A 19,256-nucleotide genomic window follows, 5' to 3' on the forward strand; every position below is an offset into this window, starting at 1 on the left:
AAAAGTTGGCATTGAAATTGATGTTTTTCCTCTAACAGAAATTCAAATAATGTCTTATATATCTTAAGAACAATTAACTGTGTATTTTGGTATATAGTACAATATTTTCTTTGAGAGGTTGATTTTGTCAGTTTGTTTTGTTGATTTAGTTTTATGTTGCTTCTCACTTCTGTTCCCCAAATTGCATGATATTCTGTGTTATCCCATAGTTCTATTTCTTTAAAGAATAAATAAAAATAAAACTGAAAAGCAAGTTTCCATGGACAGGTTAAAGGAGAAGAATTTCAATGTTTTCCTCTCTCTGTATCCTCTTTAGAACTGCTCCTTTGCCCTGACTGTTATTTTTACTTCCCTCGATCCTGTTTGAAACCTGCATACAGTCGCTTTTTAGAAGCCTGCTTTTCCACCTGTCTAGATGCTTTCCTAATAATGAAGCTAAACTGGTATGCCTTTATCTGCTTTGGGTTTTTTGCAAGTGTATTTTACCTTCCTTGCTCCTTGAGCTCTTACTTTTATTTCCTGGGGAAACTAACCTGGTTATTTCCAACCTTTTACAGAACAATATTTATGACTCATGGTTTCCATTCTTCTCCTTTTGTATCAAACAAACACGGAGTCATTTTAAAATATCTGCTTTACTCACCTATTTTGATATGCTTTTATCATATGTTGTTTATTTACAGAAGGAGGAGATATAGCTGTGAGATATTTTGATCATGGGTTTTCAATTCACTAAACAATTGGTATCTTTCAAGTTTATTTCTTTTCCTGTCTGTAGTCTTCTATTTCCCATTCAAATCATGGTTCTCCATATATTCAAATCATGGCTCTACCATTTACTCTCTGGGACACAGGCATTGGAATTAAACACCTGTGGGTTTGAATGTTACCAGCTGTCTCTTATTAGCTGTGTGATATTGGGCAAGTTATTGTAACATTTCAGAGTCTCAGTCTCCTCATTAATATAATGCTAGTAAAATCACAGGCTGAGGATCAAATGAATTATATCTAAAGCTCTTGGCATTTTATTTTGTGCCTAAGTACTTATGAAAGTTTTGACTATTGCAAATACTAGTAATTCTTTTTCCTTAATCACTCAAACAATCCATTGCCTTATATGAAGAAAACGAGTATTTCAACACTTGCTTGTTAGACTTATTGTACTGAATAATAAAATTATGTATATCTATAGTTCATCTTTAATAAATGTTAGTTCTCTTCTTGCCCCATGTCTCCTTGAAATATTCTGCAGGTGCAATGTTCTGCTAATTTCTTGTCATATTTGTATAAAAATTCACTTCAATATAGCTTCCCATGGACATTTTATAAGGTGTAAGACATTTCTTAAAAACACTGATTTCCAAATGCAGAAATTGGTGCAGAACAAACCAACTGAATCAGAATCTCAGGGTGGATACTTTTGCATTTTAAAAAGCTTCTCAGGGAAGTCTGATGCACTTCAAAGCATAGAACTCTCCCAAGGCAGGGAAGTTATAAAGAAAATGTAAAGAGAGGAAATCTATAAATGTATATAATGTAGTAGATTAAGTCATACAAGTATGAAATAATTAGCAATAGGAGAGTGTAAAGTACTAAAAATACATATTATAAATTTTTTAAAATTATTTTTATTGACCTATGTATTATTTGCCCCAGGGGTACAGGTCTGTGAATCATCAGACTTACACATTTCAGATTATAAAATTTTAATAAAATGTCTTATCTAGCTAGCATCCATGACCTATTGAAGAATAAGAACATTAAAAAGTAAAGGGCACTTTATTGATACCTGTCAATAATTTAACCCTGAGTGGTATAGCAGTCATCCGAGGAAAACTACTGCATATTTTCCCCTATATAAGTTACAGGGACTTCAAGTAGTATGGTGGATAATGGGCTGCTTCATTTACTAAGGTTACCTATCTATCTATTACCATCTATCATTATCATCCATCTATCATCATCATCTATTAAAAGGAATGAATGGTTCAAAGGACTATGACCCAAATTTTTCATAACAAGAAGGCTATTTTCAAGTCTTGCTTTTAATGTTCATCAGTTAGCATCATTCTATCTCTGTGAAAAATTTTTCTCTTCCTTCAATCTAAAATGCCTTTTTCTCAGCATCCTTGCACATTAATTTTCTAAGTATACAGTAAACTCAAATTGGCTGTTCTATGTTGCTAAGTTGGGTACTCAGGCAGAGATTTTCTGGCAAATCAGATGACCAAGTTGTAAGATTAGTAATTCATGAATTCTTCATGTGTATATCTATCTTATCATAACTATCATAAGTAACTATGTTGGTAGTTAAAAAAGTGTATTGCCTAAATTAGGTCAATAAAAGATGGTTAATACATACATTTTCAAGTTAAAATAATTTGAAAAGGAGTCAGACTTCTTGCAAGGATTCTAGAATTTTGACTTCATTTTGTCTCTATGGAATATCCAGTATTTGACCAAGTTTTGACCTCTGTACAAAGCAAGATGATAAAATTGATAGGATTTAGGATTGTCATCAGAAGATATGGCTATGGCCCTTCTTCTGTCAATTATTAATCATGTTATTTTGGTGTAAGAATTCTTCATCTGGCAATAAAAGTTACTATCAGTAGATGCCTAAAATGTTCCAGAAACTTTCATAAGTGTTTACTGGCTTTATGTCATTTAATCCTCATTTTAAGGATGGTGTCATCCTCCCCATTCTATAGAAGAAAATATTGAGGTTAAAAGACTTGTGCAATTTTGTGAGGTCAGACATCTGGTGGGTAACACTCAGAAGACGAACTCCAGCTTACCTGTCGCCATGGCTCGTGGAATTAACCACTGTGAAATAGTGCCTCTCCCAAATTTAAGGAATAAGGAAAATATATGTCATATATTTTCTTTTAGAATTTGCAATACCTGTTATAAATGTTATTGTTAAGAGAGTAGGCAAGCAAATTGATTTTTTTTTTTTTTACTTTTCAAATAAAGGGAACTTAGAAGATGAATCAAGTTAGTAACAACTCCAAAACTTAATAGCCTAGATATAGTCTTTTTTTAGCTCATCATTTTGTGGGTCAGTGCATTTGGGCGAGGTTCAGCTGGACAGTTCTTCTGGACACATGCGTAAGAGCAGGGCAGTTCTGCTCCTGGAAATTAGCTGTGAATCATCGAGGGGCAGAGATAAGAAGTTCTAGCTATCAGGGGCCCTCTATTTCTTTTAGGTAATTATTTCTTTTAAATTCTTGCTCTATTATATCCTCTGACTTGTTTCCTAATACTGGTTCTTTTTGTATCAAAAGTATGTGTGCATGTGCATGTGTGTGTGTGTGTGTGAGAGAGAGAGAGAGAGAGAGAGAATGAGAGAGAGAGAGACTGGCATATATGTTTCTCATCATCAAACAGGTCAGCTAAAGCTTATTCTCATGGCACCAGGCTAAGTTTCCAAATAAGAGAGTGGACAGAAGTATGCAAGACCTTTCCAAGCCAAGGCTTTATTCTGGTACACTATCACTTCCACCTCATTCTCTTGGTCAAGGCAAGTTACAAAGCCAGTACAGAAACAGGGACTGGAGAAGCAGACCTGATGCAAGAAGACACCAAGTCACAATTTAAAGGGGGCATATCTACAGGACAGGATGGGAAATTGTAGCCATTTAAAAAATTTTTTTTTATTTTAAAAGATTTTATTTATTTATTTGACAGGCAGAGATCACAAGTAGGCAGAGAGGCAGGCAGAGAGAGAGAGAGGAAGGGAAGCAGGCTCCCTGCCAAGCAGAGAGCCTGATTCGGGGCTCCATCCCAGGTCCCTGAGATCATGACCTGAGCCGAAGGCAGAGGCTTTAACCCACTGAGCCACCCAGGTGCCCCTGTAGCCATTTTTTAATCTGCAGAGGAATTTTATGCAAAGTCCATGAATATATTGTTCTTTGAAAGTGAATAATATTTAAAACATCCTTATACTGAACTTTAAAAGAGTTAATTTGTTCAACTGTTAAACTTTCACAAGTATGTCCTTCTGACAGTTCCAATGTGGTTTAATGAGAGCAATCCACATTTCTGGTGGTGATGTAGGGCTCCGTTTCTGCAGCCCTTCTGTGATGCTGACTGGAGGACATAAAGGAAGTAGCATTTCAGTTGCTTCTCTGTCAGGGGTAATATCTATATGGTCTTTTAAATCCTTGTTCCACACAGACCAACAAAGGAACCCACAACTGTTTTTTCCACCTCCATTTTCCATTGCCATCTTTCAAAGATTTGCTTTCTTTTCACTTTTGCCTGTTTTTCACAGGAGCTTCAGGGAGTTAGTTAGCTGGAGGGGTTTTCTGTTCTCTCCTGTCTTATATAATGAAGCGTGAATATTTGTCTTAGGATCTTCCCCTTCTATATTGACCAGAAAAAGGGAAAGAGAGAGAGAGAGAGCGAGAGTATTTCATTTGCTGCTTTGCTTATAAATTCTCTATTGGTATGCACATCTCTTTCTCTTATTTTTCCACATTCTTATTTTCAAACTTATTTGAAATGTTTTCTAGTTTCACATCTAAACCTTTATGAATCACAAGAAAAGTCTGAATTCTTCTGAAAGGTGATCCTCTTGTCGATATGATTATTTCTAAGTAGCTTATATAACCTTAGACTCAAATTGATTCATTAGGCCCTTGTTTTCTCATTTCTCCTCCATAAGTCCTTTGCAGCAATCCCCCCACCCCCTTCCTTTGGTTTCTCTGTAGATCCCTCATAATACAAATTTAATATTATTAAGCTAAAGGCTTCTATTATTGATTTCTGACATCTGTATGAGTTATCTTTCTGGAAATCTTGTAATTTAATGTGACTATTTCCTCCATTTAAATTAAAAGGGGGTAATTTATGTAAAACATTTTGCACATAGTAAGATCTCAGTAAATGTTATCTATTATTATAAATGCTTCTACTACTATACTTACTATTGCTAATTTATTTTAAAGCAAACCATATGCCTTTTTCTCCCTATTGAATTTGCATTAAGCTATATAAGGAACCATCTAGATAATATAAGAATGCATATTATAATTTGAATATAATTTTTCTTTGGAAATTTTCTGGCAGTTGAAATTTACTATCAGTTATTTTAAGAAACGCCTTAGTGATTGATAATAGTGCTAAACTAGAATCATTTCCTCAGCAGTTAAGCCTTATACTTGTGTGTGTGTGTGTGTGTGTGTGTTAGTAAAAGCAAATTTCCATTGTCATAAAGCTGGGTCCATAGAGCTGTTCCTAAGGTTATTACAACACATGTATTGACATACTGTTAGTAAATTTCTTATGAATGGATATACATTTTTTTCTTAGATTAGTTTCCTAGACATCAGTAACCTTCCAGATACTTTTAAGTTCTTTACTTAGTTTAATTATCTACTGCCATAAGGGATAGGTGTTCTCTGAAGGAACTATTTATATTTAACTGCCCACCCTGCAGTCCTGTATAATGCAAAAACTTTCTCATATAGAGATTCATAACTCTTGCAATTTTTAAATTGCTGTGTCAGTATCAGTATCTGTTTTTCAAAGAGACTTCCTCCTATATACAACCTGGTGTTTTACCTACGCCATGGATTTTAATCCTTTCAAGCTATACCTGTGGAATAGATTCTCTCTCTCTCTCTCTCTCTCTCTCTCTCTCGGTACACACACACACACACACACACACACACACACACAGAAACACACACTCTATTTGGTGCTATGAACTGATATGGGTTGAACTGTGTCCCAGCACCATTCCCCTCCCCCTCCCCACCCCCTCAAAAAAACGGAAAGATGTTGGAGTCCTAGCTTCTAGTGCTTCAGGATGTGACCTTATTTTGGAGATACGGTCTTTATAGAGGTGATCACAGGGATAAGAGAGCCATCTGCAAGCCAAGGAGAGAGGCCTGAAATAGGTCCAGTTCTCACAGCCCTCAGAAGGAACCAACCCTGACCATACCTTAGTTTCTACCTTCTACCTCCAGAACTGTGAGATCATAAATTTCTGCTGTTTAAACAGACCAGTTTGTGGTACTTTGTTATGGCAGCCCCGATAAACTTCTACAAGGCCCAATACAAATTTGAAAGGGAGAAAGTGACTAATTAGATAATTGCTTTGGTACTTGGATTATGTAGCTCTCCTCTGAGGCTTCTGATAAAAAAACCCGAATTTTCACTTGCTAGAGCATGATGTTCCTGGAATAAACTTTTTAAACTTGTTTTGTTTTATATAACCATGATGTGGTGACTGGAGACCTACATTTGACTGGAAAGAGCAAGCCAGAGCCATGTGTAAGACGCGAGATCCAAGACTCACTTGTCACCTGTAAGTAGACCTCTCTCTCCCATCAGTTGTCATTAAGGGGGAAAAAAAAAACGGAATTGGTCTTAGAGATGATGCTCTCTCACTTGTTGGGAGGGGTGGGGCAGTGGGAAGAGAAAGGGTGTGGAGAGTGGGGTGTAAATAAGGCAGGCAGAAGCTCCAGAGAGGGTGGGGATAGAGCTTCACGGAAGAAAAATATATGAACCTGGTTGGTACAAGAGAGCTTCCCCAGACCCACCCACCCACCCACCCTTTCCTGAGCTCTGTGCTCCGGCGCTGGTGGTTGGCAGCGAGTGGTGCGGAAGGGACAGCTCTAGCAGCGGCTGCTTTCAGGGGAGAAACAAAACCTGGAGGTCCAGGGCGGAGCCGGGTGACTGCCCCTTCAAGTGGGTGAGCTTTCCTGACCTCGGGTCAGCTCCGCGGTGGTCGCGGCCAGCATCTGGGCCGGCTCCCGGCGGGGTCGCGGAGCGCCGGCTGGACCCGCCCCGAGCTCCATGGTTTGCCCAGCCCTGCGCGATGGTGACTCTGGGCGCGGAGGTTGGCGCGTGGCGAGCCCGCAGCTCGCAGAATGAAGGCGGGGAGCGCGGCCGGCGGCCGGCGGGGCCTGGCTCCGCGACCCCAGCGCCGCGAGAAGCGGCCCAACCACCTGAACCCGGAAAACGCCAACAAGTAGTTTTTCGTTGGAGAAGGGCGGCTCGGCTGGGTGTCAGGACTCAGTCCGGCTGCCCGGAGAACCTCGTCCACTCGGAAACCCAAGCAGAAGCACTTTTCTGTCGGTCTCGTTAAGGTATCTGGGGGCGGGAGGGAACGGGGGTGATTTGCCGGGAAGGGCATGCTGACCCTGCAGGCAGGCATTCGCCCGCCTGCCCCCGCCTCGTTCCGCAATGGGAATGTGGAGGTGAAGCCCTGGGAATAGGTGGCTGGGAGACTGGAAGCGGGGACACTGTCAGCTTGGGGAACCAGGGGGTGTGCCTCCAGCGGCTCTTTCCAGGGCCTCGCTCCTACTAGAGAGCAACCCCCCAACCCCCCTAACTCTGCATCCCCTAGGCGTTTGTTTTTCTTGGGGTGGGGGGTATGGGGTGGGATGCGTTGATCATTCGCATTCTAAAAAAATGGAACTAGTTAGTGGTTTTCTTTCCTAAGTAATAATACAATTAACAACAACAACAACAACAACAACAGTAATAATGTGAAAAGGAAATTGGATCAGGAAATTAGTCACAGGTCTCCTTGGTGAAAGGCAACAGCAGGGAGATTTTTATTTTTTTATTTTTTTGCTTTGACTTCTGCGTTCAGTCTTTTTGCCTGGTTCGTGAGGGAGAAGTGGAAGTGAGAACGGGGCACTCCGAGGGCATTCCCTGAGTGCCAGGGCGCTGCGAGTCCAGAGTCCCGAGGGTACGCGTGGAATGGGGGTCTCCGTCCCGTCTGGGGGCTCTCCCCCCAAACTGCCAAGTTGCCTCAGAGGAGAAACTCCTTGCCTGAGGGAACTGCCTCTAGGCCAAGGAAGGTGGAGAGAGGGTTTAGGGTAGGGGAGGAGAGGAGCTAGGGCAGGGGCAGAGTGAGGAGCGAGAGAGGGAGAGAAAGGGCTTAGAAGGGAGAGATAAGGGGTTTGGGGAGAAGAGGAGAGTGGGGGTTCAGGCCTAGAAGCAGATTTTCTGTGAGAGGGTGTGGGGGGGGAAGGGTGAAGGGTGAAACGATGAAGTAGGGGTGATCAGAGGTAGGGAAGAAAGGTGTGAGGCAGGAAAGAAGGTGTCCTGGAAGGTCAGGGAGGCTGGGACCACCTGCTTGGTTTTTTGGAAGCCTGGGGACGGTGTGCTGCTTGAGGCGGGGACAGGGCTGGGCGCGCAACTCCTCCTGGGAGGGTCAGTTGCCCCTCGCCTGTCCCTGCATCCTGGGACTCCGGCTCGGCGTGGGGGTGGGGGTCATGGTGCGGCTCTGACGGCCGAGATCTTTAACTTGGCGCTGTGTTCGCCTTCCCCCAGTCATGTCTGAGCCACAGAGATGGGGAAGATCGAGAACAACGAGAGGGTGATCCTCAATGTCGGGGGCACCCGGCACGAAACCTACCGCAGCACCCTCAAGACCCTGCCTGGGACGCGCCTGGCCCTTCTCGCCGCCTCCGATCCCCAGGGCGACTGCCTGACGGCGGCTGGCGACAAGCTGCAGCCGTCGCCCCCTTCGCTCTCGCCGCCGCCGCGACCGCCCCCACTGTCCCCCGGACCGGGCGGCTGCTTTGAGGGCGGCGCGGGCAACTGCAGTCCCCGGGGCATCGGCGGCGACCACCCTGGGGGCGGCCGCGAGTTCTTCTTCGACCGGCACCCCGGCGTCTTCGCCTATGTGCTCAACTACTACCGCACGGGCAAGCTGCACTGCCCCGCCGACGTGTGCGGGCCGCTCTTCGAGGAGGAGCTGGCCTTCTGGGGCATCGACGAGACGGACGTGGAGCCCTGCTGCTGGATGACCTACCGGCAACACCGTGACGCCGAGGAGGCGCTCGACATCTTCGAGACCCCCGACCTCATCGGCGGCGACCCTGGCGACGACGAGGACCTGGCGGCCAAGAGGTTGGGCATTGAGGACGCGGCGGGCCTGGGGGGCCCCGACGGCAAGTCTGGCCGCTGGAGGAGGCTGCAGCCCCGCATGTGGGCCCTCTTCGAGGACCCCTACTCGTCCAGAGCCGCCAGGGTAAGGCCAGAACCGCCCCCTTCCCTGCTGCTCCAGCTCCTCCAACGCCTTCCCCAACTTTCTTTTCCACCAACGACCTCTGGGACGAGGGGAGGGGATGGGAGGGAGAAGAGAACAGGGCTCCCTAAGGATGTGACCAGAAGCGCATCTGGTGTCAGGTAAATTCAGGGACCCTGGCGGTCATCCTCCCCTTCCGTCCCCTTCATCCTCCACCGTCTCCTCCTCAACTCAGAGATTTCCTTTAGCAGATAAATGGGAGCCAAAGGGCCAATGTCGACCTCTCTGTGCAAGTCTGTCTGGAACCTTGTCCTGAAACTGGTATCGTGCTCCGTCTTGATTCTTTATTTCCTGACTCTTTCCTTCCAACTTTTCTTTTAGTGTGGATGTTACTTCAGGCCTTCTGGTCATCACGATTTGACATTTTCAGTGAGGCCTGACACTCCTTCACGTCTGACTCAAAGCAGTGGCTCCAATTAGGGATCTAATCGGAAGACAGAGATGGGGAAATGGAATATAGTAGTGGCTGGGTGAAGAAAGGGTATGCCAGGGTGGGGTAGGGCGATGGGGGGGGTAGTTTTGTGAAGAGAATCTCCTGAATGCTATTTGGGCCTGTCTCCTTCCAAAGGAGAAGAATGCTGAGTGGCTTGTCCCAGTGAGTTCACCAGAGAGCCCCCCTGCTCATTGAATTGTAGTCTGGTCCTTTTCCCCTTGGGCTTCATCCATGTTTCTTACAGGTTGAATGTCATTTTGATGATGCCAGTTTAGTCTGATTGTCTAAATCTGGGTAATTTAGATTGCTGCAAACTTTATTTTACCCTTAGATTGTGACTCCGTCCTCAATTTTTCTTTTCAGTTTCTAATTTGAACGGCAGTTTAAATTTAGTCCTTGACACTCCCAATTAATTCTTCAGAATCCCATGAAGGGACTGTAAAAGTTACCAATAATAGTTTCTCCAGTGTAAAGGAAATAAAAGAAATATAAATAACCCAAAATTATATAGTATATGAATGATTTTTAATTATACACGAGAATGGAGTAGTGTATTTAGTTAAATCTCTGCAATTGCATGTGTCTGGTTTGCTTCTGACGCCCAGAAAAAATACCCCCTGGGCAGCCTCACTTTGGCTCCATCCTCATTATTGTCTTCTGTATGTCAGAAGTCTCTGCATCTGAGATATTGTGCAGCTGTCATTCTAGTAACTTGTCAGAAGATGTGTTTCTGATACCACTTTAGAAGTCTAAGGATATGTTTTGTTTTCAGTTTGAAATAGAATGTGAAAGAGACAATTTCAAGCATTACTCCCCAATGGATCTGGGATTTAAATGCCTACATAAATTTTAGTATGTCCACATTATTGTATTCGAATATAGAATCAATAACTTCAACTCTGCTATCTTCCTTTTAAGATCATTCTATAAATTCAACACCAGGTGAGGTGGCAATGCCCTGCCCAAAAGGAATTAAGGTCATCAGTGACAAAAACTCCTATTTCCTGCTACCTGTAGGGCAGTGGCTTTCAGAATTGAAGAGCCTCAGAACACCAGCCTCCGCCTGTCTCCCCTCCCCTACCAGGATCTTGTTAAACCACTGGATCCTGGGCCTCCCCCCAGGGTTTCTGATTCCACAGGTCTCAAGTGGAACCTGAGAACTGGCATTTCTGGCAGGCTTCCAGGTGCTGCTGATGCTGCTATTAGTCTGGGAGCCACATTTTGAGAAGTGGTTTATAGAAATTGTTGGGCTGTTTGTGTGGATTGTTGTTGTTTTAAAAATGTGTTCTAAATAAGAGCATCAAATACACAGGAAAAAAAAAAAAACAACCCAACAATGTGAATTGGTCACTTTGGTGATGCTAGTTTAGTCCAGTGTAAGCCAAAACAGAAACTAGTATGTATTAACTTAAGTTAAATCACAGACATGACCATTACATCCATGGTTTTTTCAATTCCAAGTGAGTGCCACAGTGCTCTATCCACTTGGTGGCTAAGAAGATAATATGAATTTGTTTTCAGACTCATCATGTAATTTTTTTTTTTCCAGATCGCGTGCTATACAAGAGACAGTATGTTTTATTATCTTTCCACATGATAATATGTCTTTTATTGTAGGCTAGATTGCATAGCAAAAACTTTAAGGTGGTATTCAACTTTTATTATTGCTATGAAAGTTGATTTTATTGATTATTGGTCAAAGGGTAGACTATTAACTTGAAAATAGTTTAAAAAAAAATCTTACCAGTAAAAACATCTTACCAAGATTTCATTGTAACAATATTAGGGGTTTGATATGCATCCATTTCAGGTGAGGAAAGAACACAGATATATTAAAGATTAACACAAGGTCAAAGAGGCATCAAAAGCAGAATCAGCTGAGAATTACAGACCTGGAAAATTTCCTTGAGGTCACTTCAGGAAGACCCTTTATATTATAGATGAGGAAAATGAGGACTGCAGATGCTAAGTGATGGCCAAGGTCATACAGCAAGTTAATAGAAGATCCGAAATTATGCTGGAGGTCTCATGACATCCTCCCCAGGCCCTTTTACCACAACCACTGATTATAAATGACTGGCTTATGAAATCTCTGCAGATCATGTTGCTCTTGAGATTTAATGCAGCATAAGACACTTTCTAGAATTCTAACTTTGAAAGGTCATCTATGATTTTTAAGAAAACATATGTATTCCAGGACTTTGGTAGAATTTTTACCCTGCACCACCCAACATTTGAGTGAAAATATGAAATTCAAATTGACTTCTTGAACCCTATTTGAACTTTGCATTTTTATTGACCAGTCAATATGTAGTGTTTTCTTTCTTTCAGAGTGGCTTACATTTGTGGGACTTGTCTTTAGGGAAATCTCTTTTCACATTATTAGGGATTGCCTAAAAAAGAGTAATCAGGGGGCGCCTGGGTGGCTCAGTGGTTTGGGCTGCTGCCTTCGGCTCAGGTCATGATCTCAGGGTCCTGGGATCGAGCTCCGCATCGGGCTCCCTGCTCCGCAGGAGGCCTGCTTCCTTCTCTCTCTCTCTCTCTCTCTCTCTCTGCCTGCCTCTCTGCCTACTTGTGATCTCTGTCTGTCAAATAAATAAATAAAATCTTAAAAAAAAAAAGAGTAATCAGAAGTAGTCATTCTACTTAAATGTGATTTAATATTTTTATATGAACGTTTTTAGTTCATGTGATGGCTTGACTTAATGTTTTTTGATTAGTTTGATAAATAGAATTACACTGGGAAGCCATAGGATGAAATTTTATTTTGCATGGACATGATTCTAGAAGACATAAATCAATTATCAAGTTGTTTGTTTCAGCTGTGGTCTTACTTGCACAAGTCTCATTCTTTTTTTTTTTTTTTTTCTAGACAAGACTCATTCTTAATAGAAATATTTAACTTTTATAAACCCTCTTTACTTTGTTTTATGTTAGTTCATCTTTTATTGATATGCTTGAGATGAACATTTTTAACTGTCTGAATTTCTTTTTCAATTGGTTATACCTGTCACCATAATCTTTATCTTTACCCAATATTGAGGAGAGTGACTCAGTTATAGAGTAGATGTATTTTATTTCTAACTTTTATGATCTTAAGTGCCATACTGAAACAACAGTGATAGGAACTGAATAGCTAATTTAATTTCATAACGTTGTATTTTTGCTTTCTCTTTGGGTTGGCATTTCCCTCTTCTGTTGCTTTAAATTTATGGTGTCAATACATTTTGAAAGTTCAGGTTAACTTGGTAAGTAAGTTTATATTTATACTTAAATGAATTCTTATCCTTAAGAATAGTATTCCAAAATAGAAATTTATAAAAAATCAAATATAAGTTGTCATGGAAACCTGTTCTGGAAAAAATGAGATCAGGAAAGAAAAGGAGAGATTATGCTGTTGATGCCATTGAGTGATATTTACAAATAGCAAAAATCAAGGATGCATAGATGTATTTGTGCAAGTGTTATGCACTGTATTTTTCCAATTTAATATCTTAGTTTAAGAGGGAAATGAAGCTTGTGTGTGCTTTCTTCTGAAAACATTAGATCCTAGGTAAGTAGACAGGTGCCAGGCAGAAATTCTTTCAACAGAAGTTCTAGATTATTTAGAAGTTAATCAACTAGGATAAGGGCAAAACACTAGAATCAAAATATTTTAAATAATTTGTTCCAGTGTTAAAGAGTGGAGAACTGTTACAAGTTTCTCCCTATCTCTCTTCTTTTCACTTATTTTTTGGGGGGAGTAGAGGTGATTGAATTAGGTTCTACTTTACAGGCTCTTCGTTGATGACTTGCGTATCTTTGGTTAGCTGATAGGACTTATTTTTAATTTAAAGGAACGTTTTATTTTATTATTTATTTAAAAGATTTTATTTATTTATTTGAGGGAAAGGGAGAGAGTTAGTGAGAAGGTGAGAGAGAGAATCTGAGGTAGACTTCTTGCAGGGCATAGAGCCCTACACTGGGGCTTGATCCCAGGACTGCAAGGTCATGACCTGAGCTGAAACCAAGAGTCAGATCCTCAACCAACTGAGCCACTCAGGTGCCCCCAAACAATAAAAAGAATAACTGCTGTGGAACCACATTTAAGATGTTAGGTTTTTGGTCCTTGGGTCTAGATCAGTTTATATAGGTTCTCTGGATCTTCATCTAATATATCATTATGTGCCGATCATCCTGAATCATCCATGTGTTGTGATAGTGAATCTGTCAATTTTTAATATTGAAAATATTCACTTTATTAACATTTTAAATTGATTTATTTCCTCAGCATTATTAAAGTATACTCCTCAAAACTATTAAAATTCAAATTTCAGCATATAGAATTGGATTCAGAATTGCACATACATAATTTACTTTTTATGGGCCATTTTTTTCCTTTTCCTCAAGCCACAAAACAAAATAGTTAAGAAATAACATAAATAACTGTTTGCTAGCTCCCAGTGTAACATTTAATTTAAAAAAATTATAATAAAGTAAGGACAATAAAGTCATAGTTTAAGATTTAAAAAAAGTATATTTTTTCTTTTGTAAGTATTGCTCCAATTCAAAGAATTACTGGCTAAATATAGCTTGCTTATATAATTTTATTAGAATTTATAATTTATATAATTTATTATTAGAATTTTTAGAATATTTATTTAGTCAGCAAATATTGGATATGTAGTCACTTAACTATGGAAGTTATTGGGAATATGTGGAGAAGATATAGTCCTTTGCCCTCAATAAGCTCACCACCCTGTTTATAATAAAACATTTCCTAAAAACATTATCTGTTAAATTAAGAAATGCAGAAAAATTCCAGAGATGTTAAAGATAAATTTTCCTCAAAAAACAAACAAACAAAAAAACAACTCAAATGGAAATATTGTCTGACACATTCATGAAAACATTCTATTTAGAAATGATGTTAAGATATTGTTAGTCTTTTTTTATTATGAAAGAGCTAGGCTCTTTTATTCTTGATTTTTCTGTTTGTGAGGTGATTTATGGGCTCTGTCTTTGTAATATTAGGGAATGTGAGGAAGGCTGTACTTATACAAAACAACCAAATTATTTAAGGTGTGGTCAAGTGACTTCATACCTTCCATTTTAATTAAAAGTCATGGCCAATTACATGGCAGTGCAAATCCAAGACTCCTGAAAAAAGCCTGCAATCAATAGTCTGGTATTTTTGCATTTGCCCATGTAAACATCTAAGTATCTTTTGATCCTTTCCAGGCCACTAATTGTACAGATCACAAATTAATTTGATTTTATACTTATATTCTGAGCATTGGATAGGTTCAGAGAGTACCTAATTCAATACATCATTAAAAGAATCGAGGAAGTTCATTAGAAAATTGTATTTTCAGTTGCGTATTTGATCACAAACTAGGTGATTTGCTCCGTTGCCAAAGGTTAATGTAGTTGGACAGATCAGGTATGACTTTTTTCTGTGATATTTTATTAAGTGCTCATTTATAGACTTGAGTCGACAAAACTAGTGAGAGTCAAGAAAATTCTCTGTCAAGAAACTTATTTTCAAAGCAACTGAAAACCGGGAATGTGCAGGTTTATAAGGAAACACAGGTCAACTTTTCCCATTTGAAAATGTGTATCATTGTCATTTATTTTTACTTCTGCTACAAAAAAATTAAATGCAGTTCTCAGGTCTCATACCTTTTGAACTTCTAAGTAATATCCTTTTATTATAGCAACATTTAAAAATATGTCTAAATGAAATGGTAAGGGCACTAAAGGACTAAAAAAAGATAGACGCAGATCTCTAGAAGGAACTATATAGTGGCAACATAGGCTAAACAATAACCATAAAGACATTATACAAACTTAATTTTCTTTTTGAAATATGACAGCTTTTTTTTAGAAGAGCAGTCTCTCATATATATATATATATATATATGCAGTGCCATCTATTCTGTTGTGTGTAATATATATATATATATATATATATATAAATATATATAGCACTGGTCTTTGTTTTTCTTATAGGTTGAACATGGTGATTAATTTTAATATTAGGTAGTCAATAGTTTCACAGAAAGTGACTAAAATGTGGGTGTTAGGGAGGAGGAGAGAGCAAGAAGTGAAAATATATGGAAGTAGCGTTGGAGAAACTGTCTGGGGTGGGATGTATCAGCCTGTGCACTCACCTAGATTTCACAACCAGCTGTGTGACCTTGGAGAATTTACTTCATTTCCCTGAGTCTTGATTTCCTTTTACTGATTCTGAAAATAAATAAATAAAGCAAGCAAGTAAATAAATAAATAAATAAATAGAAAATGGGGATGACACATTGGACTAGCTAGTATCCAAACTTCTTTCCGGCTTTTAGATTTTGAGGTTTGGAGGAGAAATAAGGATACTAACTGCTAAAAACCCCTGGGGGTAGGGTGGGAAGAGGAATAAAAAACGTCTGCCCTCATTGTGATTGTACTCTAAGGACCATTACACAATGAAGTAAATCAGTATTGATATTTTTTGTGTGTGTGTGTTTTTTTTTTTTTTTTTTTTTTACATTTATAACTTTCTGCCCTTTTTTTCCTACAGCTGTTGGGTAGCTGCTGCTCTGGTTACCATAGAAACAGGTTAGCTCCTAGCTTCCTGTTTCCATTGAAAACAGCTTTCCTTCAACCACATATTGATCTCAGGAAATCTTTTTGCTGTGGCTCTGCCTTGAAACCCATAAAGATGATTGGCTCTGTCATTTTCTAAATCTAAGTTTTGGTGCAGGTGTATATCCATCCACCACAAGGATAACTGATTAGATAATCTCAGTTTTATTTCCATTTGAAAAGTGCCTTGTCAAAGACACCATCATTTTCCCTTTCCTGCATCTTACACAGAAGGGAAAGTCTTATTCACTTGAGGATTTACAGATACGCCTAACACATCTAACTGTTTACAAAATAATGTCAAATTATTTAGTTTTAATTTTTTTCATAACTCATTCTATCAGAATGAGCATAGAGAATAGTATGCTGTCTAGCACACTTCAAATAAATTTATATTTTAATGTGCTCATTAATGGAGAGTATTTCCAGGTAAATGTGTAGTGTATTATAGTATTCCATATTTCTCTTTTGGGAAGATAGTTTTTCTATTCCAAAATATATATGTATTTTCATAAAAAAGGATCTATTCACTGTCATTAATATAGATACATATTCAAGGAATGTATTTGTAAAATTTTTATACGGTTAAGGAATGGAAGAGATTTGTAGGAATATGCCTTAAAAATTTGATTTGAGAATATTAATGTGTATGTGCATGTGTGTGTACTGGGCATATCCATCCAAATTACACGTTTTTTGAATGAGATTGATTGTTGGCATATATGACAGACTTCTGGTATTCATGAGGCATGGAATTGGGAGGAAACTGGTGATTGCCTGACACAACTGCCTCAATTCACCGATCAGACAGCTGACTTGTTTGTAGCTCTGGCTAGCTGGTAGCAGTGACAGGGCTAGAATTTAGACCTTCTGACTTATGGTGTTCTTCCCAGTCAATCTCAATTGCTTTGTCGGACTGTGTTTAACAGCAGATGCACAAGTTTTAGTTCTTAGGAAGCAGCAAGTATGTTAGGAATAGTATGGGGAAGGTCTGCCCTCTTCCATATCCTATTGCCCAGTAATAGCAGGGAAATTTCTACTGTTTTATGTATTCACTTTATTTCCAGATCCCTGGTCAGATGCAGACTTCCATTGTTGCCTTCTCTACCAGTTCTGTATCTCACTGTTCTACTACTTTTAAAGCCTCATAACTAACCTGCTTATGCATTTATCTCCTATTATTTTCCTTTATCCCTTTGTGTGTGTGTGTGTGTCTTTTATAATATGTTCTCTACTCTTACTTGATTTATCGTCTTTGGAATTTGTCAATGCAAATCTAGTTTAGTCTATTGGTAGTGGTTTATGTATTTTATAGAGCATTGTCATCTCACATGTAATTAACAAGATTATAGTGGTTTCACACAGGGTAACTGGTGAATCAGTCAATAAAAGATGTTTGGAGCTGTTGTTGTGGTCTGCAAATGAAATCGGTGGTTGTTGTGAGGTCAGTAAATACAGAGCAGAAGAACTTTTCATGTAGCCTTTTGTTAGTGGATATTTAGTCATTGGTGGTGCTTACTGTACTGTGATGAAATTGAAATGTAAAGCAACATTAAAATTTGGGGGGTATTTGAGAGAATGCATTTTACAGGAATCAAAGCAAAGGACTTGGGTCAGAATGTCAGTGATAGTATTGGGAAAAAGACACTTCATAATTCTTAGTCACTTGACTGACCTTTTCCTTTGAAAGTTCATAATAAAAGGACATCTTTGTAATCTGACATTTCCTTAGTATCCCACGTATTAAGACAATTCTATGCAGACACCTCAGTAATGTCTTCTTTGTTGTGTGATTGAAGACCCTGGTGATTTGCTATCAGATCTTAGAGCTTTGCCATTCTTTATGTATCTTACAACATTGCTGATATCTTTGAAAACTGAAGCAAAGGTCAGTATAGCCTTTCTTGGCTGGTGTTCTGTGATTTCATCTCAGCACTGAAGGAATTCTCTCTTTTTAGACGTCTCTATGGAGAGAGAGTTCTAGAGATGAAAATATACCACCTTTTGGCCACATTCTTTTACTTTATACCAGTACTTTGTCCAGAATTTTTAAGTTGTTCATTAAAGGATAAAATACAAACACATTTTATTTTATTATTTTTTTAAAAGATTTTATTTATTTATTTGACAGACAGAGATCACAACTAAGCAGAGAGGCAGGCAGGGAGAGGAGGAAGCAGGCTCCCTGCTGAGCAGAGAGCCCAGATATGGGGCTAGATCCCAGGACCTTGAGACCATGACTGGAGCCGAAGGCAAAGGATTTAACACACTGAGCCACCCAGGTGCCCCCCAAACACATTTTAAAATAAAGTGATTCTAAGTAATTTTGTCAGTATATCCAAATAATATTATTAACTCTAAATATAAGACAACATGTTTAAGCAAGAACTGTTTGGAGCACTATAAAGTTTATTTTGAGTAGTCTGTCAGATTGGATTCAATGAAAACACAGAAACTATTCAGAATTTATGTAAAATTTGTGTCTGACTTTGCAAATTTTGCAACAGAAATTCATATATAGGGTTGCTTAATTTGGTATTTTTATGTTTATTGATAAAAAGCTGTTTGCTAAAAGTGAATATCGTGTAATAATTGTATTGGAAACAATAGCAGGTAATCATAGGAGTAAGGAGTAAACTTCCTATTATTTTGATGTATTAATGTGCGTAAAGTTAATAAAATTTATATTTAGGAAAACAGAGCAATACCATTTTTATAGTTTGATTTATCATTTAAATTATCATGCTTCTCTCTTGAGGTAAGCGATGAGAAGGCCATTACGAAAGTTATTAAAATATCTTTAATGAAACCTGTGTTTCATATAAATTGAATAGCAAGTGGACAGAATAGAGCCTTAGTTGGCCCTTTTTTGGTGCAAACAGAATGTAAAGTAGCAAGTTTTTTTTTTTTTTTTTTTTTTAGCATTGGAATTTTATTATCGGACCTGAGTGAACCTATCACAATCATATGATTAGTGGGTGCATGAAAGTTGAACTATTATATTTGTATCATGATTGGTAAACATTTGTGAGCTTATGCTTAATTTCCAGGTTTGTAACGGTGTTGACTGTGCTTTTATGTTTAGAATATGATGCTTGAAGAATAAAATTCAAGAAAGTTAATGAAATCATGCACTAATAGATTTCAATGACA

The 19,256-nt window shown here is 39.0% G+C and overlaps 1 protein-coding gene across 10 annotated transcripts in view; it reads left to right on the forward strand.

Annotated features, from left to right (window-relative positions):
- Window positions 1–6,258: 6,258 nt before the first annotated feature.
- KCNC2 (potassium voltage-gated channel subfamily C member 2) overlaps window positions 6,259–19,256 on the forward strand; it is a 187,200-nt gene continuing 174,202 nt past the window's right edge. For 3 of the 10 annotated variants that reach the window (XR_199393.3, XM_004752410.3, XM_004752411.3), the window contains exons 1-2: window positions 6,602–7,100; window positions 8,296–8,998. Coding sequence is in view for 9 of the 10 variants with exons in the window: in XM_004752410.3 (XP_004752467.1) it covers window positions 8,315–8,998 (684 nt within the window). In the remaining variant the exon portion in view is untranslated. Of the gene's footprint in view, window positions 6,317–6,601; window positions 7,101–7,614; window positions 7,709–8,295; window positions 8,999–19,256 lie in introns of those variants that run through there. The other 7 variants (XM_004752405.3, XM_004752414.3, XM_004752409.3 and 4 more) reach the window with 4 other exon arrangements.

This window comes from Mustela putorius, unplaced genomic scaffold (genome assembly GCF_011764305.1).
Source record: "Mustela putorius furo isolate JIRA1106 unplaced genomic scaffold, ASM1176430v1.1 tig00003911_pilon_pilon_pilon, whole genome shotgun sequence".
Classification (NCBI taxonomy): domain Eukaryota; kingdom Metazoa; phylum Chordata; class Mammalia; order Carnivora; family Mustelidae; genus Mustela; species Mustela putorius.